A 25,412-nucleotide genomic window follows, 5' to 3' on the forward strand; every position below is an offset into this window, starting at 1 on the left:
AACATAAGAAATGAACTCACAAAGAACGTATAAAATCACTGCATGTCAGAGATCCTTCTCTCTCTGACTGGAGCCCTTTATGTTACTGGAGTCTGTATCCTCTCAGTGAAGTGGATGATATGAAAATAAAGAAAACCACAAATAGTGCAAATAGTATGAACTATACAAATGTATTATGCACAGGTAGTCAGGAAACTCACATTTTCCATAATAAAGTTGGGTGGTGGAGAGAACCGCCGATAGAAGCAGGCTGCTGTTCGGTGCTTCACTTTCCCCTCACAGTGTAGTTCAATGCCAGTCTGTGCCGTCGCGTCACTTCCGGTTTCGCGTCACGTCACCTGACGAAGCTGTTGCGAAACGCGTAGAGTTAGAGAGATTCTGCGCCTGGAAGGACTGGCAAAGACTGGCAATCCACTGCTGATATCACTCCCATTTTGGCTTCCCGCCCTCACCTATGACGCGAAACCGGAAGTGACGTGACGCGAAACCGGCAGTGACGCGACGGCACAGACTGGCATTGAACTACACTGTGAGGGGAAAGTGAAGCACCGAACAGCAGCCTGCTTCTATCGGCGGTTCTCTCCACCACCCAACTTTATTATGGAAAATGTGAGTTTCCTGACTACCTGTGCATAATACATTTGTATAGTTCATACTATTTGCACTATTTGTGGTTTTCTTTATTTTCATATCATCCACTTCACTGAGAGGATACAGACTCCAGTAACATAAAGGGCTCCAGTCAGAGAGAGAAGGATCTCTGACATGCAGTGATTTTATACGTTCTTTGTGAGTTCATTTCTTATGTTTTACATCATTTAAAGCAGTGAATTACCATCTGCACTATATATATCTATATCTTTTCACATATCACGAGATCCAGCGCTCCTCCTCAACCCCAAGAAAAGAAATACTTCACATCCTGGGATTAGGAACGATCCCAAAAGAGGAAGTTGAGCTGCTGTTGTACACTGGTTTTAATTTATTTTATTTAACACTATATGGTGATAGGTTTATTGTGTGTACTTAAGGTGTGTCACTTACCACACTAATTACTATATTGTTTAGGAAGCGCCCAGTCCATCCACTTCCCCCACTCCCCCACCCACTGTTACCTACATCACAGTGTATCTAGCCTGTGTACAATATTACACATCACATTGTACGTAGCCTGTGTACAATATTACACATCACATTGTATCTAGCCTGTGTACACTATTACACATCACATTGTAACTAGCCTGTGTACACTATTACACATCACATTGTATCTAGCCTGTGTACACTATTACAGATCAGTGTATCTAGTCTGTGTACACTATTACACATCGCCGTTTATCTAGTCTGTGTACAATATTACACATCACATTGTATCTAGCCTGTGTACACTATTACACATCACAGTGTATCTAGCCTGTGTACAATATTACACATCACAGTGTATCTAGCCTGTGTACAATATTACACATCACATTGTATCTAGCCTGTGTACACTATTACACATCACATTTTATCAAGCCTGTGTACACTATTACACATCACATTGTATCTAGCCTGTGTACACCATTACACATCACATTGTATCTAGCCTGTGTACACTATTACACATCACAGTGTATCTAGCCTGTGCACACGATAGGTCTTCTCTTTTTTTTCTTGGCGTGGGACAAAGGGTTGAAGGGAAAAGTCATTAATTCAAATAAAACCACTGAAATGTTCACTCAATACATGAGTGAAATGTTGGTAACTTGCATATGCTCGGTGTGTGTGTGTGTGTGTGTGTGTGTGTGTGTGTGTGTGTGTGTGTGTGTGTGTGTGTATATATTGCTGTGGAGGGTTTTTGTCACTTTTTTTACTCACCATAACTTTACTCAGTATGGTAAACCCCATCCTTTAGCTTCTTTGCATACCCACCCCATCCTTTAGCTTCTTTGCATACCCAGTTAACCAACCCCACACTGATGAGACCCATTAAGGTCGAAACAGCTGTCTGTGGGTGGGTTTTCTGGGTATGCACCTTAACCCTGGCTGTGCTCAAAGCTGTGACCATGCAGCAAGCGTAAGCCTATAGGGAACCATGTTAAAAATGGGTTTTGAAGCAAAAAGTGGCACTGTGTGCTCATTTGCATGTCATTCCCCAGAATCCCTTGCTGCAGTGGAAGTGCTGTGTGATAATGGTGAAAGGCGGGGTTGCAGACCTGCCTAAGACATGCAGATGAGCATACAGTTGTATTTATATATATATATATATATATATATATATATATATATATATATATATATATATATATATATATATATATATATATATATATATATATATATATATATGTATGTATATATATATATCTCAAAATGTCAGTCGGCACTCCATAGGCAGAGATATTGGTAGATGCTTGTCCCATAAAGATAAGTAAGTGAACGATACCGTGTAGATCCCACGAAATCAGGAGACGGCACTCAGTCTTGCAGTAGAAATAGTGTATTAGAAACAAGGCACAGAAATTCCAACGTTTCAGTCCCAGAAAACGGGAAATTTCAACAGGTGATGACGTTTTAGGGCATAATTGTAATCCTTTTTAAGTCTGCACATTATCCTGCCTACCCCACCACTCCCAGTTGAAGGCATCTGGCCGAAACGCGTAGGAGTGGGTGCTGTAGGCAGGATCCCCTGGTCTGTCCCCTCTAAGGGACACGTAACTATGTTTTGAGCTATTGCTCCTTGCTTCCTCTACAGATTTTATGTGTGTTTGATGCCTAGGTGGTATGTGATTCAGGGTATGCAGCTTTTTGGAGTGTGCTTTTCCAAGCTTCATACCTATTGCTCTTATCACTGTACTGATGTACTCCATTTCCAGAGATTATTGCATATGATTCAATAGGAATGAGCATTGATATGATTTGATTACTTGGTTATTGCCACTCCTTTTTCATCTCAGCCCTTTCACTGCAGCACATAACCTCCCCTTGTTTGATATACTCAAGGGTACACACTTTTTCAATTTGGGACGTTTTGTCCATCTTTGAATTTAATTTTTAGAGGATCATTGTCAAGATTTACGTACAGGGGATCTATGCCTGCTTTTAATTATTCTTTGCTTTCTTTTAGACTCTTTGTTCTGTGACAGTTCATTCAATAAAATTTGTATTTGCATATTGAATTGGTATACTAGAGTGCTATTATTTGGGGCTTTCTTTTTTCTCATATTATATATATATATATATATATATATATATATATATATATATAATCTATACATACACATATATGTACCTGAGGATGTACTATACGTACTATTGATATGGAAACGCTTACAGTCGTTGATTTTAACAACTGGATTTTGAAAATCACTCCTAGAGCAAGCTCTCGCTTTTACTAGGGCCGTATTGATCGCTCTTTGATCGTAGCCCCTGTGATGAAATCTTTGAGCCATTGCCTGAATACACACACGCACGCAAACATATAAATATATCTCTATATCTATATCTATATATGTGTGTGTGTGTGTGTGTGTGTGTGTGTGTGTGTGTGTGTGTGTGTGTATATACACACACACACACACACACACACACACACACACACACACACACACACACACACATACATACACATATACACACACACACCTACACTGACTTCCGCATATTGACATGAGAATGCATATACGTTGCAAACACTCATATAATGGCTATGAAATGCAACCGACTGGAATTACACTATAATTTAAGGTTTCTGGATTCCAATTTGGAATTTAAGCAGAGTCCTACAGTATGTCATAGTAGCAGACTCAAGCAATATCGCGTGTTTGGTGAAGATCAGTCTGAACACCGGGGAGGGACTCCAGCACATGTTGGAACACTGCACCGCACAAAGTGAAAAACTTTCCATCCATCTACTACTAGGATTGCGGCAATAGGGTTGCAATAGGGTCATAAAAACAAGCTGCATGATAATCAGTAACATTTTACCAGTCCTTTCATGCAGCAGTGAAAATACAAATCCCTAACCATGATATATTCATGCATGTTTAATAAAAGGGAAGAAATGCCATTTATCCAGATCAGCAGTATAAGCACTTCTTGGCAAAAGGTAATTCCCTTTGAAAATTGAACAAATTGAAGTTGGAAAATAGCACTTTGTTGTTTTCGTTATCTTATAGCAATAGGGATTATGGATCGAGATGTGCGAATGTTAAAAACGTGCTTGCGACGAGGCATTTGCTAAATTGCGATCGAGACTGGAGAATTCAGGATTCTCAGTCTCCATTCTTCTACTCCAGTCTCGGCCATTTCGCAGTGGGTAGAAAGAGAGCTAGGGGAGGCTTGGGAGTTGAGGTTTGTTGTGGGGCTTACCCTTGCACACCTGTTTAAGAATATCCTGCATCTCACTTTCACTGTGTAAAGTCGAGTCAGTAAAAATCATCATCAGCCTCATTGCTTAGGTGGAAACTGTATTGTCTACTTACTATGTACAGTAGAGGCAATGTTTATTCTAACATTTGCTGTAAACTAGCTGGGTTACATTCTGGGTATGTGCTGGGTATGTGCTGGGTATGTTCTGGGCTAGTTTGAGGCACGTTTAAGGCATTTCTGCATTGACTAACGACCCATAGGATTAACACAGCAGGGATCCCTGGCAGTCCAATTCAGTTTGAATGGGACTGCCAGGGACCCCCGCTGTTAATCTGATAGGCCATTAATCAATGCAGAAATGCTGGGGCTAGTTTAAGGAAAGTTTAAGGCATGTATTCAGAATGTACCTGGGTGTTTCCTGGGTATTTTGGGGAATTGCCACTGGTTTTTGTTAGAATAAGAGTTGCCTTTACTGTAGGTAATGTCATATAAAATCTATTTAGGAAAAGTAATGATAATAAAATAATGTGGTTGATAAAAAAAAAGAAAAAATAGTCATGGAGAATGCATAGTGTGTGACAAATGATTATTGCGGCCAATCACCACCAACAAGAAGCGCCGTCCTGCTTTACCAATGGTGTTAACCCAGCTAACATTGACAGGGTATGCCACCATATTTCTATATAATCGCTGTTGCAGAGGTAAAAGCCACTAACTACATTATTGAAGTATGGAGGAAAAGGCGATTACATTTCGATAGGAACAAGAAAGGTATTTTGAATTAAAAGTTCTGAAAATTAGGTGTCTTTAATGAGTTCTTAAATCGAAATATCAAGAAATTCCATGTCAGGAAGTGAAATGAGTGAGTTTTAGCCAAAAAATGCACTTCATGAATGAGTTTTACTTCATACACACCCGGCTCAACTGCCTCAGTGTAATTGCAGTGACATGCATACATATACCACAATCACCTTAATCTTTCAATTTAGATTTTATATATGGACATTCCCTGTTTTTGTAACTATAGCCCAGTAAGCCCGCGATGCCCAACTAGCTCAGTCCTTCCCCGAGTGCCCTCCCCTCCCCGTTACAAACGGTCAGCAAGCTGAGAAAAACGTGCTACCTAAGGACAGGAAACACTTCAAGAACTTTTTCTTTCTACTGCGTTTCCTAACAATTTGGAGCTGGATATGAGGTTTTGCCTCGTTTTCACCTTAGCCCTAGTTACATGGGGCCATGCCACAGTTAAAATTCGAGGTGGTTCAGACTGAAATCCACTTGAATTTCCTCATCACCAGTTGAGTGCTATACAGTATGTCTGCCATATGTGATGAAGGACCCTGAGATGTTTGAAAGCTTGTAACAGATCTACTACTTGTTGGTCCAATAAATGGTATAATACTACGTACTCCCTATCCCTCCTTTGTTACCACACAAAATAATCTTATTTAAATGAAAGCAAAGAAGAGTTCTCCAACACTTGTTCGGGTGACAAAACCAGACCATCACAGTTTTCAAGTGCCAGGAAATCAAAGAAAGCGATGCACCATATAGTTTAATTTATATTGCAACATATATATACGCAGAATGTCGTCATTGCAAGGTTGAGATATTCTACCACTGCATTGACCCGATGAGCAGAGACTTTCCACCCTAGAGAGTAACACATTCACTTGAGATTTTAATTGAATGGAAACTGCACACTGATTAAATCTACTTACCTTTTCCGGTAGGCTGCGGAACTGCAAAGCCGGGCAACAGAAAGGGCGCCCCTGTGGTTAAACCAGCTGGTTTCAGTTCATTGACGCCATATGTTGTTAAAGAAGTAATTAGGTTAACCAGGTCTTTCAAAGCATCTTTGGATTCGTTCTCTTTCGCTTGCTCTAGCCTAAACAAAAGACAACCATGTTAAGGGAGCATTACATTTTCCCTTTTGCAGTATGCATCTAATTTCACCGAAATATAGACATATGCTACCTGGGGAAAAACATACATAGTTACAGTTCTGCATTCATTATTGTGGGTCTGTTCAAAGGTTTAAACATGTCTGCAACTGAAAATCCAGGATTCATTTAGTAAAAAGCAGACAGACATCGAAAAGGTTTGGGTAGCCAATTAAACACTCAATATAAAAACAAGGCAATATTAGCCAATAGACCATTAGGGTTTCTTTAAACATGATAAGAGTGCAAGGAGACCTTTTTTCAAACTTCTCTCATTAGATCGTACATCGGATTTTGGAATCCTCCGATTACCATTGCAAAATGAAATATTCCAGCGTTTGTGAATTCCACATGAAATCAGCTCTGTATCAAATTCATCTCCTGGCACAAAGCAAGATAAACAGGGTTGGGTGCTAAAGGAGCAAACTAGCAAATTGAGACATCTCTACTTTAGCCAGCAATTAATAGCAAACAACACTTGACATCCCTGCTATGGTCTCCCGTTGTTTGAACATCTCTGTCATCTTATCTTTCTGCCCACTTTGTCACAGGGCTTGTAGTTCAAAGCTCAGGCACCTGTGTGAGAAGTGGCTTCTGTCTGTGCATAATAATTACTGCTGCAATCTGGTAACCACAGTTTTCTGATAAAGATAATACTGGGAACATATGAAAAGAATGACTATGACCCGTCTGCACTGACATTTATTATTTCAGTGGAGTAAAACTTTGGCTGTAATATGAAAATAGCTATGTAAAGCTGATGACATTTGCACCTTAAACTTGGCTACCACAAATCACTGGCTGCTGAATACTTACTACACAACCATTTTCCAGACCATTTAGTCAGTATATGGAAAGGTCCTGAGTTCGATCCCTGCATGTGTATTATATAAAACGTATTAATGTTCAATTCCCACATGGTGTAGGTGTGTGTATGTGTCCATTAGCAATAAAGCATTGAATTGAATGTTTAAAAAATGTGTGTTGTGTCATGTGACCCTCCTCTGCGACGCCGCACACGAGAGCGGACAGCTGCAGAGAGGAGAGCACGTGGACACAGCCCTATGAAGTGAGGAGAGAGCTCTAGATGTCGGTAAATCCTTGCGCCAAAATGTTAATGCGATACCACTTAGAACGCGGTATCATTCTGTGGCCCCCAAGGAACGCGTTATAACGGGGTTCAGCTGTACTAGTGGCAAGAAGTGTGGTAATGAATTTTAAGAAGCTTTAATGAATAAAGGTTAATACTTTATCCCAGGTGAACATTTCCAGATTCCAGAGGGAGCGTTTCTCCAAGTCACCCAAAAGAGAAGAAATAGAGAAGAGAGAGAAGAAATAGTATAGTGTACACCTAAATAGAACTGTTACAAAGGGGAGGGTGTCTTGGCTCCTTCAATCAGTCTACTTACAGTGTATTAAAATAAAGATCGCAAAATCGCCAATGGCAGGTGATGTCTCCGTCTTCTTTGATTGTGATGTGTACGATTATCTCGGAATGAGAGAAAACAGACATATAGTGCAGACCAGTGTAGTTCTTTATCTTAGAGTATAGCAGCAATATATAAAGAACAAAGCCCATGTACTCACATTCTGTACATAGGGTATGTTCACATAAAAGTAAAGTTTGTTGAACTCTTAGCGGTCACGCGCCGTGGAGGAAAGAAGTTGCAGCCGTCTCCCGTCCCTCTGTAGCGCTTACGGGAACCTCCGGGAGACTCTCAGCTGTGCAGTCCGGGTCCCTTCCGGTTTGGGTGTCGTCACATCCGGCGAAGTTTGACCGGAAAAGATCGTGCGGCGGATAGTCAGTGAATCCTGGTCTGAGACGCTGGGAGGATTCACCGACTATCCGCCGCACGATCTTTTCACCCTCCCCTTTGCAGCAGTTCTATATACAGTAGTTATACACTATATCCTGTTTCTTCTCTTTTGGGTGACTTGGAGGAACGCTCCCTCTGGAAAAGTGTACTTGCACAGGAGAATTCGGAACAAATTCTCACTAGAGGTTTTGAGATTTCACCAACCACAAGATAACATCCCTAAAACATTTGTATTATCTTACTATTGTTTTTCACTTCACTATTAGTCACACTAATATGTTTATTTTACACTTCTTTAGTATATGCAGGACACATTTTTGCACTGTATATTCAAGGTTTATTTTAACTTAAATCCCTATATTAATATATGTGTGTTTAAGTGCCTTCACCGATCACCTTTCGTATACTTATCCCAAGTGAAGACTTTGCAATGAATGCAGAATTCATTTAAGAGAAAAACATTTTAAACCGCTCATCCTTGTAATCTTTCTATTTTCTTTATTCTAGGTGAGTAATATGGTGCATGAGGATAAACACAATAATTACAAGATATGATCAAAGAAGATCCAAACAAAGAATCCTCCACTAGATTGCACTCTGTGTTACCATGTACTGTATTGTATAAATTTGGACAAATTGTCCCAACAAATTATCTTGCTCCACAAATGACTAGCAATTGATCAGCTACCCAGATTAAAAATAAAAAACAATAACACTTTATTACATCAATTCATTTGTGACTCTGTGCACTTTATTTACAGTGTATATTGTTTAAAAACCCAATTGGAGTGAGGTAGACTAAATTTACCGTATATCCTTAGGGGACTAATCACATAAATGTGTGTGTCATCTGGTATAATACCCTTGTTTAGTCTACTTAGACATCTCAAATACTCTCGGAATGTATCCTTCTATTGGAGTATATATATATATATATATATATATATATATATATAAAACAAAGAGAGAAAGCGCGCAGCCCATAGCGTAAAATTTAATAAAAATATATATTGGAGGAGGGAAACAAGCTCACTCACAAACGACAAATAATAAAAGGCATTTGAAAAGTATCACCACCACGGGAACAGCAGGTTGAAACCTCCACAGCAAGATGAGATGAGCGCTGTCAGCTGTCTGTCCAAAAGTTCAGACCTCGTGGATGGGTGATAACAATCAGTATGGAAGTTCCTTTCTGTTTATATTTGGGTCTGAGTGGAGTTTCATTTATCCTTTGATAAAGTCAGTCATCTGACGAAATGTGTCAGGAACGCAGAGACTGTGATAAGTCATCATTGTGGGGCAGCTGGTTTGTGACGAACATCTTCCCCTGCTGCATGGAGCTCCAGTGTCGGTTCGGATGAGAACCCACTGGTAGGAAGAACTTGACTACCCAGGACTTCCATACTGATTGTTATCACCTATCCACGAGGTCTGAACTTTTGGACAAACAGCTGACAGCGCTCATCTCATCTTGCTGTGGAGGTTTCAACCTGCTGTTCCCGTGGTGGTGATACTTTTCAAATGCCTTTTATTATTTGTCGTTTGTGAGTGAGCTTGTTTCCCTCCTCCAATATATATTTTTATTACATTTTACGCTTTTTACGCTATGGGCTGCGCGCTTTCTCTTTTTGTTTTGTAGATTTCTGGGATGTGGTTCTCCCATATGAAAGCTGCCATACACCCATTTCAAGCGCAACTATTGGACTGGATCTTATTTTCAAAGGAGTGGATTAGTATCTGTTTCTTTTACATATATTAGCTGTTATATTCCTTTTTTTACTGTATTTAGATTGATATATAGTCATCATTATTTACTATTGTCTGCTTATCTCTTAGCGCTACTGTGTTTTTTGTTTTATATATATATATATATATATATATATATATATATATATTTATATAATGGCTATATATATATATATATATATATATATATATATATATATATATATATAATGGCTCTATATATAGCCTATTTATATATATTTATAGCCTATTTATATATATATATATATATATATATATATATATATATTACACTTGCTATAGCATAATCAAGTACATCACAAAAGATAGCGCTTTAGTATCTATGCTGTCTGGAATCAAAGTACTAGGATAGAATAAACTACCACTGTTGCACTCACAATTACTCAAATATACATATATGTTTTATCGGTGTGTACTTTATAGCAGGGTATATCCCCAGTATGTACTTTGTAGATACTGTATATTTAGACACTTTGCATAATAGTATCCCTCTGTAAGTGTGTTAGCTGACGCATAGAGAATTGCGTTGTTTCAATATGACTCCCTTTAAAGGTATCAATCTCTATCTGGTGTTGCAGCACAAGACCCTCGTTTAGGCAGACTCTAATGGCACTGCGCAGCAAGTATGAATCTCAGGAGACCCAACACATACAGGGTCCACACATGTACCCCTACTCCCAGGTTTCGGCAAACCCGGTAGTAGAGAAAGGGTAATAGAGCAATAATTGGTGAATGAAACAAGTCAGATCACGGCGGACCTATATATTCATAATCTCTGTCTAGTGACACTTAGATACATTCAGATACAAGCCATGTTCCGTAGGGTAGAGATGTCACTCCGATGACGTCAGACTCGACGTCCAATGACGCGTTTCGCATGTCACCACGGTTTTTTAGATGGGAGGAGTCCTCTATGCGTCAGCTAACACACTTACAGAGGGATACTATTATGCAAAGTGTCTAAATATACAGTATCTACAAAGTACATACTGGGGATATACCCTGCTATAAAGTACACACCGATAAAACATATATGTATATTTGAGTAATTGTGAGTGCAACAGTGGTAGTTTATTCTATCCTAGTACTTTGATTCCAGACAGCATAGATACTAAAGCGCTATCTTTTGTGATGTACAGGCATACCCCGCATTAACATACGCAATGGGACCGTAGCATGTATGTAAAGTGAAAATGTACTTAAAGTGAAGCACTACCTTTTTTCCACTTATCGATGCATGTACTGTACTGCAATCGTCATATACGTGCATAACTGATGTAAATAATGCGTTTGAAACAGGCTCTATAGTCTCCCCGCTTGCACACAGCTTCGGTACAGGTAGGGAGCCGGTATTGCTGTTCAGGACGTGCTGACAGGCGCATGCGTGAGCTGCCGTTTGCCTATTGGGCGACATGTACTTACTCGCGAGTGTACTTAAAGTGAGTGTACTTAAAGCGGCGTATGCCTGTACTTGATTATGCTATAGCAAGTGTATATATGTCTCTGTCTCTGTCTCTGTCTCTGTCTCTGTCTCTGTGTCTCTGTGTCTCTGTGTCTCTGTGTCTCTGTGTCTCTGTGTCTCTGTGTCTCTCTCTCTCTGTGTCTCTGTGTCTCTGTGTCTCTGTGTCTCTGTGTCTCTGTGTCTCTGTGTCTCTCTCTCTCTCTGTCTCTGTCTCTCTCTCTCTGTCTCTCTCTCTCTGTCTCTCTCTCTCTGTCTCTCTCTCTCTCTCTCTATATATATATATATATATATATATACTCCAATAGAAGGATACATTCTGAGTGTATTTGAGATGTCTAAGTAGCCTAAACAAGGGTATTATACCAGATGACACACATATTTATGTGATAATTAGTCACCTAAGGATATACGGTCAATTTAGTCTACCTCACTCCAATAGGATTTTTAAACAATATACACTGTAAATAAATTGAACAGAGTCCCAAACGAATTCATGTAATAAAGTGTTATTGTTTTTTATTTTTAATCTGGGTAGCTGATCAATTGATAGTCATTTGTGGAGCAAGTTAATCTGTTGGGACAATTTGTCCAAATTTATACAATACATGGTAACACAGAGTGCAATCTAGTGGAGGATTCTTTGTTTAGAATTCATTTAAGGTAAGAACGCCTGGATATCAACCACCAAAGCTGCCTCTGTGATATCTTTTGTGAACCTTTGTATTTCGTTATTAAATTAAGAGGCATTTTGCCTTAAATTGGTTTATTGTCATAATGATACTGTAGATAATTTGTCACATGGCTGAAGACTTTCACTTTATTGCTATGGAAAGATATTTTTTGTCTCCACCTTTAGAAGTCTAGCCACATCAACTATTTCATCTGATTCAGTAGAAAACGTGTCAAAAAGCCACCCAAGACGAGTTAAAACAGCATTGCCATTTACTGAACTACTTTTCATTGGTTGGAAACACTCATTATAGCAGGACAGTGCCACATTCAACCAAACAGTGGCACTAATCAGATGGAAAGATATGGGCATCAACATTTTATTTTCTATGGTATGTAACCAGCTGTGATAATGGACTAAGAAAATAGATCCTCATAGGTGTATTGGTTTGTTTTGCTATAAAAAAAAATGCATACATCAAGTTTAAGCCCATAAAAATTATCACTACTATTAGATTAATTTGGTCCTGCGTGGAATTATTCTTTGAAATGGACCAATTCCTCTTTATTTTTACTGTTTGAAAGATTAATAGATACTCCTGAGTGCGCGTGGGGCAGCAAAAACATAACAGATAGTTCGGAGGATAAGATCACAAGAGAATTGCAAATTATTAGTCAATTTAGCAGTACTCCTGTAAAAGTATATTGAACGCTTTTGAATGTTGACCTCTCTGCCATTTTTAATTAATTTTGTTTACTGTACTGATCATTCTTTGGTTGCTACAGCAAACCGTTTATAAAGTCATATCTACTTCCTCTTTTGAAACAGGCTCTGACACCTTTTTGAGCTTTTCCCTTCGAGAACAAAGTATCACTACCAGAACCGTTGTTGTGTTCCAAACATCAGTCTATTGCTCTGAAAGCTGTAACAATAATGTGTTAAACTTGGTAATATAATGTTACATATCAGCTGCAGCATGTTACAGACTGCAGCACAAAGTTAGAAGGCAGCTATTATGTTAGGCACACATAATGGATTTTACAGATTTATAACAGGAGCACCAAACGATTGCCAGTTTAGGTAAGAATTTTGAATTATACATTGTCACATGCTTTACATATAAAGACCAAAAAAAGGTGGGTGGGGGGCCGGGGCGGGGCAATGTAGTATTGCTGCTTTATGACTACAGCAATGAACAATGTATAAGTGATTTCAAGATCTGAATTGAATGTTGTGTCTACAATGTTTGATGTTTTTTTTTTAAATATTGTATAACGCAATAAACTTACAAAAAAAATTGAATACAAAAAATAAAATAGCAGATGGAAAGTACATCCAAACTAGGCTCTGGTATACATTTAATTCTACATCTTAATATTAAATATTAAAATATTTAATATCAAACCGCAGCAATAGGGTGCGCTGCATGTGATGCTACAACACAAAGGTACAAGTAATCTACCAGCATCTAATTTGTGTGCGATTCCTTTTTTTAACTCTACTTTTGCGGTGATAACGACTGATCTGGAGGGTGCTCTGCAGGGAATCGCCAACAACCACACCTTACTCCAGTGGGCTCCTCTGTGCAATCCCTTGAATATTGCTTTGCTGAGCATCTCAAGCACTCCACTTGTTGGCTCCCTGCAAAGTGTATCTTTGCATTCATACACATCGTTAAAATATATGAAGCCTCCCTTTTGTGCTGGTAACAGTACACACAGAGACCTATCATATTTCAGAAGCTCTGTGCAAACTATTACAGTACATCTGAACCAAATGAATAATTGGAAGCCATTGGAGAGTCCCTGTAAGACGTGCTTTTTCTTACAATGGCTTTGAAACACAAAAGATTCAAGTGAATGAAATGTCAAACAAATGTAGAGACGGCTCGAAAATAATATATTGAAAGGTCTAGTGAAAATAAAACCTGCATCTGTAATTATGTTTTTAATCAGCTTTACCTCAACAAAAGGTCAGAGAGGAAGGCGTATCCCTGGCATGTCCTGAAATCATCCAGCAGTGTTTGTGACACATCACTGGAGTCTTTGAGGAAACAGGAGAGGCCGGCAAACATCTCCACAATTTCCAGTGGGGACAGGTCGTTTGACTGCTGCATGTTCTGCACACATGTGGATAGGCATTCTTTTTCTGCGAGGGCACAAAACATGAGATCATAAGCAAACAATGTGCCACCTACTCAAATATTTGCAATCTAGTAGAGGGATAGAACTCCGTTCATCTGTATTATAATGCAGTTGGAAGCACTGGTGTGTGTGTGTGTGTGTGTGTGTGTGTGTGTGTGTGTGTGTGTGTGTGTGTGTGTGTGTGTGTGTGTGTGTGTGTGTGTGTGTGTGTGTGTGTGTGTGTGTGTGTGTGTGTGTGTGTGTGTGTGTGTGTGTGTGTGTGTTTTCCCTTGGGCAACGACTCAATCATTCCACACAGACTAAAGCACAGTCTCGGAACATACAATTGGTAAAACTGGTGAAATTGGATACATTAAAGGCAGGTACCAAAGTCACAATGCAATGTACATTCATTTTTACAGTGTAGGTAGGGACATTGATACAGTATGTGAGGAAGGGTGACGTTTTAAAGCTGCTACAACTCTAAAGTTTTAACATATAGGCAGACATAAGTTTTAACATATAGGGATCCACAGCAAACATGGTGCAATTCTGGTGGGAAACAATCTTCACCATTTATATCAAAAGACAAAATCATAAGATTTTTTTTCTTTGCTATATCCCCCCCAGAATTGAACATTATACTATAAAAATGAATTAACCTTGGGAACTGTCAATTTATTTTACTTCTTTCTTTTAAAAGACCAGCACATTAGGCTCGTATTATTCTGTTATTCTCTACTGGCCCACACCGTTCTGTCGACAATATAAACAACCTTTATATAGTTTCTCTCCGAGGTGAGATATAGGACTTCCTCACCTAATGATGCACTTACTCACCGTGTATATATTTTACCACGTTCAGACTAAGGCCGTGTCGCGATATAGTCATGAGCACTTCGCCTGCGCTCTTCCTCCAGGGAAGGTTGTAAGGGGGGCACCAGGATGTTATTGCACTGAACAGAAGCTGCAGGTCGTCCTTCTGAGCCAGCTCCTCTGCTGGAGACACATAGTTGCACAACTTCACCAGGATCTAGAATAAACAACACATTGTTTATGAATACCAGGACTAAATTATGGGTTCTCCTTCCCTGCAGCATTCCCAAGTACAATCAACCAAAGCAAAGATGTCTAATACAGACTACTTTGGATATTTGTTTTTACATTATCAGGAGGCAGAAGAAAATATCGAGTCCCACATTAGTACACTGCAAATCGGAAGCTTACTTCTTCAGGATGAGTTCCCTGAAGTAACTCAGGGTAGAAGAAAAGGGTCAGTGATCGTTCCAGTATCCTGGGGTGGATTCTTAACATACACAAAGTCATTTAGGAAATTTTAGATAGACTTACAGCATTTGTTCCACTGTGGCCCATATGGAAATACTTTAGTGACTGTTTAAATTGGTATTAGGTTACAGCATTTTTCTTCTTCTAACATTTAGATGTTAACCAAGAATATTGGTTTCTGACAGGGAATAGAATGGTGGTACTCAGTGTGATTTTCTTTATTGTTAGATGTTAAAAATAGATTTAAAGCAGCATGTCATGAATGAGAATGTCTCACCAGCTAAAATGAGAATGCTCCACCGAATACACACTATACACCTCCAGCACTGCAAAGCTGCTTTATCATATGGGCAACATTAAAAGTTAAACATAAATGGTAACAAAACAGGACACAAGCACCCTTTCATAATCTGCCATGTTTATTGTATAAGGTGCCTATCCTCTTAGTACTATACAGGCATACCCCGGTTTAAGTACTCACTTTAAGTACACTCGCGAGTAAGTACATCTTGCTCAATAGGCAAACGGCAGCTCACACATGCGCCTGAACAGCAATACCGGCTCCCTACCTGTACCGAAGGTGTGCGCAAGCGGGGAGACTATAGAGCCTGTTACAAATGCCTCACTTTAAGTACATTTTCGCTTTACATACATGCTCCGGTCCCATTGCGTACGTTAATGTGGGGTATGTCTGTATTAACAAAAACGGGGAGATATTTTCCTTACACTCATGGTTTCTATATCTTGCCAAATACAGTAATAGGGAGGTATTGGGGTTGCAATATTAGAGGTTATCAATGAATTATTAGGTCTGTTTAAACTCATTTTATTTGGAATCACTTAGTATTACAATATAGTGCAGCATGTTTACCACCAGACACTATTACACATATGGTGGTTTGCTTTAATATGAGCAGCGCGTAGACACGTTGCAAAACGCTGAGCACGGACGCAGTCCTTAATGAAGATAAAGTCTCTAAACTAGAACTAAAAATTCTCATTCAGACTGGGAATGATCATTGAAGCAGATGGCTTATAAAATATTCTATTAAGAAATTGCAGTGGGGATATTAAACAGATCGATAGGGGCTAACGCCAGATGGAAATAACTATTGCAAACACAGCGGTATACATAATGATTGCAGGTGCAGATAGAGCCGAGAGTGGGCACTGCAACTCAAGTCAGAGCTTACAATTCCTGGTATCCCTCCTGTAAGTACAACCCAGCTAAAGCACTTCTTTGGCATTTATCCTACTGTATGCAGAGACAGTAATGCTTTAACCCATTTAGTGCTGACAGGGCCTCCAATGCACTGCATCTCGTATTCTGATGTTGAACGCATCTATAGTTTGTCTCCTGGCTTTCACATAGTATAGAAGATTATCTCAATAGTGTTTGGATCATAAACAGATGTAGAAGACGCTATTGTACTTGCTGTCGTGCGCAATACCGCGTTCACCCTGCCAATTTTTCATGCGCTCTTAATTTAAACACAATGGTGTCTGCTCCCACTGCTGCATTGGGTCCAATAACAGCTGCTACATGCGTATTGTAAATCTACATTAGGGCCACAGTGAAACATTGAGTCGGGATCATAGAACGCAGGAGAAGAAATGAAAAGTAGCGTGTGGACACTAAAGAGACAAGGATTGAAACGGGGGTCTCCAGAGCTGAACCCTGTTAATTTCAGCCCCGGGGACACACTGCTTCCTGAGATACTTTCTTCCAAAGGGGGTAGTGGTATCTCCTGAAGTTTGAAGGCCCTGGTCACATGGGCCAATAGGAAGCCACACTGAGTGAGGTCACGGCTTCCTATTGGACCGCAGTGCCCAGGAGCTTTGAAAAGCAGCCATATAGTGAACCATGGAGTGGCTACCGGCACACACTACAGAGGCAAGTGTCTCCAGAAGCAAGGGAGCTGAAATGAATGGGATTCAGCTCCGGAGACCCCCTGCTTCAATCCTATATTACAAAAAAATACATCTTGAATTGCTCCTGTAAGTTGCTTATGACATTCTCCAAAATGTTGACCAAATCAAACATGCCAAGTTGTAAAAGTTGATGCCAATGAAATCCAGTGTGGAATGGAACGGGGACAACTCACTGGTGCAGTATTCCTAGATTTTGCGAAGGCTTTTGACACAGTTGATCATGTTATCCTGCTTAACAAACTCCAGAGCTCTGGAATAGGGAAACATGCTTTAAACTGGTTTCAGTCCTACCTATCAGGAAGATCCCAACATGTGTCCATCTCAGGCTCTAACTCCAACCCGCTGGATATCACTTGTGGTGTCCCGCAAGGCTCTGTTCTGGGGCCCCTACTCTTCTCAGTGTTCATTAATTATCTTCCCACAGCTTGTAAGGAAGCTTCAATACACATGTATGCAGATGACACAATCCTATATGCACACAGCCATAGCCTCTCTGACCTTCAACACATACTTCAGTCTGACTTTTTGAGACTCGAAAACTGGATTTCCCAAAACAAACTGTTTTTAAACACTGACAAGACTGTAACAATGGTATTTGGGACCAAGACTAAATTTGTAAAGATTCCAGTGACTGAGCTCCTGATTAGAACCGACGCTAACACCACCCTAACCCCTGTCACTAGTTTTAAATACCTGGGCTTATGGTTTGACTCCCACTTAACATTCGGGATGCACATTGATACCCTGACAACCAAGACCTATGCCAAACTAGGGGTACTTTACAGGAACAAATCCTCCCTAAGTCTCCTGGTCAGAAAGCGTATTGCACAGCAGATGCTAATGCCAATTATTGACTATGGAGACATAGTATATGGCTCGGCACCTCAAACCCACCTTAGCAAACTTGACACCCTCTACAATTCAATTTGTCGTTTTGTTCTCCAATGCAACTACAACACACATCACTGCGAAATGCTCAAAGAACTAGATTGGTCATCACTAGAGTCTAGGTGCAAAGTTCACATTTCCTGTCTCACCCTCAAATACTTTCTGGGCAAGCTACCCAGCTACCTGAACAAGCTCCTCACCCCTACCACATGCAGTACCTATCACCTGAGATCAGACTCCAAAAGACTATTCATGGTCCCAAGGCTCAACAAAGTATCCGGCCGTTCCTCCTTCTCCTACCGTGCACCCCAAAACTGGAACAACCTACCAGAGACTCTCACATCCAGCACCAGCTTAAGTTCTTTCAAATCTAAGGCTGTCTCACATTTTAATCTGGTCTGTAACTGTTTCATACGCCCATAATATATATTATCTTTAACTGTGCATGCAATGTCTTGTATATAATGTATACCCTGTTCATTTATGTAACTGTACTTGTAACCATGTATTATTTGTTTTACTCTGTGCCCAGGACATACTTGAAAACGAGAGGTAACTCTCAATGTATTACTTCCTGCTAAAATATTTTATAAATAAATAAAAATAAATAAAAACTGTGAGAAATGGGCTTTCTAAATGCTCTGACAAGTTTTATAGACTCTCTCTCTAAGCTGCTGTTTAATCTTCTGTGCTACACTGCCCTCCCCCCCCCCCAGGCCTGATTTGTACAGCTGCTCTTTCAACTCGTCCTCTTCTTATCCTCCAATACCTGGGAACTCTCTCCTCCTAACTTTCTCTCCCTGCATCTCATTATTCCCTCCCTATTGCTTTTCCTGTTTGCCGTTTCCTCACTCCCTTGTAAACGTTTCTGTTCCATCCCCCTTCCCCACCCCCCTCCTATCCACGTTTCTTCATCGCTACTCCCCTCCACCTATGCTTGTGTCCATACACTGCAGCACTATTTACACACCACTTTCCCAACAACTTCTACACCCCTAAATAAAAAACACCCCCACAAACCCTCTATTCACCTCCTCTCTCGCTCTACTACTCCTCCTTGCTGCTGGTGATCTCTCTTCTAATCCTGGACCCAGCTATATACACATCTGCTCTTGTTCACGCCTCCCTGCCTCATCTTTCCCTGCTAATGGTGTTAACCGATCTAATGTAATACTGACCAGCCTTAAAACTCACTCTCAAAATAAGCATCCCAATAGCCTACTCATGGCTACTCTCCAACACCCACAGTCACTCTCACCAACCGCTTTGGCCAAGCACTGCCATCTAAAGCACTTATTCCCTCAGCTGCTGTCTCTGTAAATCTCCCAACATACCACTTAGATTGTCTGCGTGGCAGCAGTGATTTCCTATTGTCTGACTTTGCTGCGCTTATTGTATTGGAATAATTCCCTGTACTGTATTCTCTTTGTAAAGCTTTGAGTACACTGTCGGCACGATATAAATAAAGATATACATACGTATGAATAATAGTGTATTACACTCCTAGTGTAATCAATTGTGTTTATTGGATTGGAGGTGTAGTCTGTCAGGGTCTCTAACATCCTACTCCCAGCCACAGTTCCTTTCTCTGTCCACCAGGGGTGCTGCTGTTTTCTGTCTGCTCTGGGTTTCCTCTGTGTCTTCTCTGGGTGCTCCTGTCCTCTGTCACTGCCAGTCCTTAAAGTTTCCTGCTTCCTGTGCTTCCTTGCCTTTGGTTTGGGTTGTGTTCCCTGACTTATGCTTGAGCTTGTTCCTGTATCTGTTCTATAATAAAGGCCCTTGCCTTCACTAGGCTTGTCCCAGTTTGTTATTTTCCTGTCCCTGCCTCTGTCACTGTGGATTTCCTGCTGCCAACCCTTGCTTGTGACCCCGACCACGATTCTTGCCGCCTGCCCTAGACACCTGCTGATGAAGCGGATGCCTCCTCGCCTGCCCCCTGCTGTTCCGACCACTGAGGTCCTGTCTGCTCCTGAACTCTTGAGAGTCATTATTTTTCAGGTTCTTAAAAAGCTTCCTGAAGTTCCTGAGTTTGCAAAACCTACGATCTAAATATGAAATAGTAGGGCTGAATGTGTTCAAATACCTACAAATTCGACATTTTATTCAAACTTTAACCCCAACGTTGGAATTTCCCCCTCTCACTAGCTTCGAGCAGCTCTGTCGTGAGACAGCCCACAAGAAAGGTCCCATATCGCAAATTTGTTCAGAAATGGAGAGAGCTACAGATCCCCCTACACATGACTATATGCTGCATTGGGCAGCAGAATTGGAAATAGATATAGACCGAGAGGATTGGGAAAGTATTTGGGAAAATGCCTCAGGAACTTCAATATGTACCACAATCAAAGAAAACATATACAAAATACTGTTTCGCTGGTATCTTACCCCAGTTCGAATAAATCAAATCTACCCTCTGGCTTCCGACCTATGCTGGAGAGGCTGCGGTCAAAAGGGGGACATGGCCCACATCTGGTGGACCTGTCCGGAAATTCAGAAGTACTGGGAAACTATACAAAAATTAATAAAAGAGGTCACAGACCTCACAATACCCATTGACCCGCTGACCTACCTATTGGCCAGACCCTTAGAAGCGCTGGATCGACCAACAGGCAAATTAGTCTCCATTATCCTCACTGCGGCTAGGTGTGCGGTGGCAGCCGCCTGGAAGAAGGTGTCTCCCCCCTCCAAACAAACAGTCAAAAAAAGGGTGCAGGTGATGGAAATGGAAAGACTATCAGCCTTCCTGAAAAGGTCCACCACCTCTTTCAACAATACTTGGGACCCATGGCTAACACATATGCTCCCCCAACACCGAAACGCCCCATAGTAGCAATAAATAAAGACACAAGCTACGGTTGCCAAAGAACAGGGAGCCAAATCCCCCACCTCTATCTCAATCCCCCCTCCCCCTACCCCCCTCCCCCCTACCACTCTCTTTCCCCTTTTCTGTTTCCTGACCCGGGCTACCCCGACAGACCCCTGAGGGTCAGGGGGACGTTGGGACTTTTCCCCCCACCTCAGACAAAAATCAGAAAATTTGTATTAGGCCAAACTGTTGACAAATACTCAAAATGCTGTAAATGTTATAATTGCCTAATAAAAAAATTTGAAACAAAAAATAAAAGCTTCCAGAAAATGTGGTTTGCAGACGCGATTTGAAGTCTTGAAGATGGAAACGAATGGGGTAGGTCAAACACAGATGGGAAGAGATTAGGATTAGAAAGCAATTAAACAATCCAAACAAGAAAAAGCATTGGAATCAAGTGTGTACAATGGATAAAACCTTGAGCTGAAAGCAATGAAGAACCTGTGGGGAGATTAGATTTGATATAAGAAGGCACAGAAAAAGTATTTGAAGGAAAGATGGAGAATAATGAATGGGAGGATGTGGGAAGCCATCAGGGAGATTTAAGAAGACACGAAACTGGCACCAATTTAGGAGAGTGAGGTACTCTAGTGACAGCATTGTAAATATATTGCTAGATGCGAAATGCGTTAGAGGCCTGCAAGCCTCCATTTACATGGCTTAAATAAAGTATTTTTTATATTTAATGCTTCTCCAATCCGATTACTTTTTGGAAGTGCCCTGTCCATTTTGCCATTCATTTGGCATTTTTCCTGGATTTGTGTTTAGATACATTGGCGGTTTGCACGCTGGATCCCCCTGCAAATTCCTAGAAGGAAGATTTCTCCATGCAGAGCATCATAAGATGGCATTTAAGTATAAGTAGCTCCAGCATTGATCACTAGAGGTACTGTTGGAGGGAGAAGCGGACACTGTTGATTCAGTGGGTGCTCCTATCCCCCCTTGTTCTACGCCTGGTGAGGTGTGACATGGGAGCCATGAAATGAAGATCGATTAGGATTATGCAATACACAGATAAAGAACTGGGATTTGACATCAGGACATAACAATCATCTGTTCCTTAGCAGGTAAATACAACCTGCTAAGATGAACCTCAGATGAACAACAACACATGACACATTACACCGTGTCATGATTTATTTAACAAAAATAAAGTCAAAATGGAGAAGCTGTGTGTGAAAAACTAAGTACGCCCTTACTGCTTCCATAGGAAACTTTTAGCTGTTTGCTGGTCTGGAGCATTCAGGTGTGTGTTAACACAATGCCAAGGAGGAAAGACATCAGGAATTATCTTAGAGAAGCAATTGTTGCTGTCCATCAATCTGGGAAGGGTTATAAGGCCATTTCCAGACAATTTAAAGTCCATCATTCTACAGTGAGAAAGATTATTCAAAAGTGGAAAACATTCAAGACAGTTGCCAAACTTCCCAGGAGTGGACGTCCCAGCAAATTCACCCCAAGGTCAGACCGTGCAATGTTCAGAGAAATTGCAAAAAAATAAAAGAGTTACATCTCAGACTCTACAGGCCTCAGTTAGCATGTTAAATCTTAAAGTTCATGACAGTACAATTAGAAAAAGAGTGAACAAATATGGTTTGTTTGGAATGGTTGCCAGGAGAAAGCCTCGTCTTCTCTAAAAAGAACATGGCAGCACGGTTTGCAAAGTTGCATCTGAACAAACCACAAGACTTCTGGAACAATTTCCTTTGGACAGACAAGACCAAAGTGGAGATGTTTGGCCACAATGCACAGCGCCACGTTTGGCAAAAAACAAACACAGCATATCAGCACAAATACCTCATACCAACTGTCAAGCACGGTGGTGGAGGGGTGATGATGTGGGCTTGTTTTGCAGCCACAAGACCTGGGAACCTTGCAGTCATTGAGTCGACCATGAACTCCTCTGTATACCAAAGTATTCTAGAGTCAAATTGAGGCCATCTGTCCGACAGCTAAAGCTTGACCGAAATTGGGTCATGCAACAGGACAATGATCCCAAGCACACAGGCAAATCTACAACAGAATAGCTGAAAAAGAAAAGAATCAAGGTGTTGCAATGGCCCAGTCAAAGTCCAGACCTCAACCCGATTGACATGCTGTGGCTGGACCTAAAGAGAGCTGCGCATAAACAAATGCCCACAAAACTCAATGAACTGAAGCAACGTTGTAAAGAAGAGTGGGCCAAAAGTCCTCCACAACGATATGAGAGACTGATAGTCATACAGAAAACGATTACTTCAAGTTATTGCTGCTAAAGGTGGTTCTACAAGCTATTGAATCATAAGGTGTACTTAGTTTTTCACACATGGCTTATCCATTTTGGCTTTATTTTTGTTAAATAAATCATCACTCAGTGTAATATGTCATGTGTTGTTGTTCATCTGAGGTTGTATTTACCTAGTTTTAAGACCTGCTAAGGAATAGACGATTGTTATGTCCTGATATGTAAAACCATGGAATTCAAAGAGGGTGTACTTTCTTTTTCACTGTATGTTGGTTTCAATGATTGGAAGTCAGCACCCCCTTGAGGAAGGTCCCTCTCTGAGGTCCGAAACGTTGGGTTTGTTGGTGTGCTTTTTAGGTCTGAATATATCAAGTTTTAAATTGTTACAGTGCTTTTTAGGTCTGAATATATCAAGTTTTAAATTGTTACAGTGCTGTCTGTTTTTCCTTTGGAAATTCGTGTGTGTGTGTGTGTGTGTGTGTGTGTACTTTAGGTCCAGTATTTTCTGTTTTCTTTGTATATAGTTAATGACAAAGTTAATGTTCAGAATTTAAGGAGAGAGCACAAGGTCCATAGGTATGGACAGGGTGATGAATTAGCAATAGTTACATTAATAAAAATAGACAAACATATGTTTAAAAACAAAATGGAGATCATCGGTTTTCAATTCTACAAAGCACTGATACAGCATGCCGGTGTTGTGGAAATGCACAAACTGGACTGTTCAATTTCTAAGGTTTGCAATGCTCTGTTACAGGGGTGTGCAACATGTTCCCTCTGCACCCCCATGCCAGCTCTCCCCCCTGCACCACCTCTTACCTCATCTCCGGCGTTTGACGACACAACGTCGTATGACGCTGCGTTGCCATGGCGACGTGTCGCCCGAAGCCGTCGGAAATACAGAAAGGGACCTTACAGTGGCGTCACATGCTCCCCCGTCATTTAATTTAAATGCCTTTGCGAAGAGCGCAGGGTCTCTGTAAGCACTGTGTCCCCCCAGACAATCTTGCGCCCCGCCCCCCAGTTTGTGCACACCTGCTTTAAATCAAGCCTGTATAACATCCATGTACAGAAATAACTTTTAGTAGATGCTTGTAGCTCCTGAATCATAGATTACAATTATTGTGTGGTCATCAGTATCTTAGATTTCTAGATCTTAAAAGCATGTTCTATACTCTACCAGTGAGCATAGGTACAATAAACCTACTGGCTTATGGAATCATTTCTAATTTTAAAATATCTAACAAATATATCTAACAAACAGCACAAAATATGTAAAATCTTACTTTTTACCACCCATCTATTAACATTGAAATAAACCAAGTTTCCCATATGATTCAGTGGTATTTAGATTTGTCCAAGACTGACTGTAACAGCCAAAACAGGCTAATTTAAATATGTTTTTCAATCGGTTTTTGCTGTGCTATTACACTAATAATATCCTGTATCAAACATTTATAAAACAAGAATCTTAAAGCAGGAATTCTAAAGCAGGAGGTTGTTCCTTCAGAGCTCACCTGTGGTCCCCAGTCATAAGAGTATCGCATTCTTACCTGTACAAAGACTTTCTGCAGCAACGCTCTGCGCTCTGCCAGAGGCAACTCATTCTCTGCTCCTCCAGGTACCTCAGGCACGTGCGGAAGGTCAAAAAACAGGTACAGGCATTTAATGAGCGTGGAAGGCACCGACATCGTTGTCATGCAGTCCACAGTTTTCTGATTCAAAGACAGAAGCAATAAAGTTCACATTTAAACCTGCTCTTTTTATAGCCTCTCACCTGAATGTGCATGTCATGTAACAGTATATCAATTAGGCTGCAACATAGTAGTCAACATAAGTTTAGCGTTTGCTTAATCGTAGGGCCCTTAATCACTGGGCTGCCCCGTCAGAGCGGTTCTCAGACTACGGTCCGCCCCGGTAATTGAGTAATAAAAAGGCACTTTGCCTCACAGTAACAGCGCTACTTACTCACCACACCAGCACGCATCAGAGACCTACAGTAACCTGCAATCACAGCGAGTGTATTCTAACTATCCCGGACTACTATGTTGCATTGATACATTGTTGCTAGACAGTAAGC

The 25,412-nt window shown here is 40.6% G+C and overlaps 1 protein-coding gene across 1 annotated transcript in view; it reads right to left on the reverse strand.

The window, feature by feature from the left end:
- The window catches only part of WDFY3 (WD repeat and FYVE domain containing 3), a 321,115-nt gene that overhangs the window by 177,457 nt on the left and 118,246 nt on the right, over positions 1 to 25,412 (reverse strand). The window contains exons 6-9 of the mRNA XM_075604516.1: positions 24,886 to 25,047; positions 14,976 to 15,168; positions 13,974 to 14,160; positions 6,075 to 6,241 (exon numbers count right to left, since the gene is read on the reverse strand). Of these exons, the coding sequence (XP_075460631.1) occupies positions 6,075 to 6,241; positions 13,974 to 14,160; positions 14,976 to 15,168; positions 24,886 to 25,047 (709 nt within the window). The remainder of the gene's footprint in view (positions 1 to 6,074; positions 6,242 to 13,973; positions 14,161 to 14,975; positions 15,169 to 24,885; positions 25,048 to 25,412) is intronic.

Source organism: Ascaphus truei, chromosome 1 (genome assembly GCF_040206685.1).
Source record: "Ascaphus truei isolate aAscTru1 chromosome 1, aAscTru1.hap1, whole genome shotgun sequence".
Taxonomy (NCBI): domain Eukaryota; kingdom Metazoa; phylum Chordata; class Amphibia; order Anura; family Ascaphidae; genus Ascaphus; species Ascaphus truei.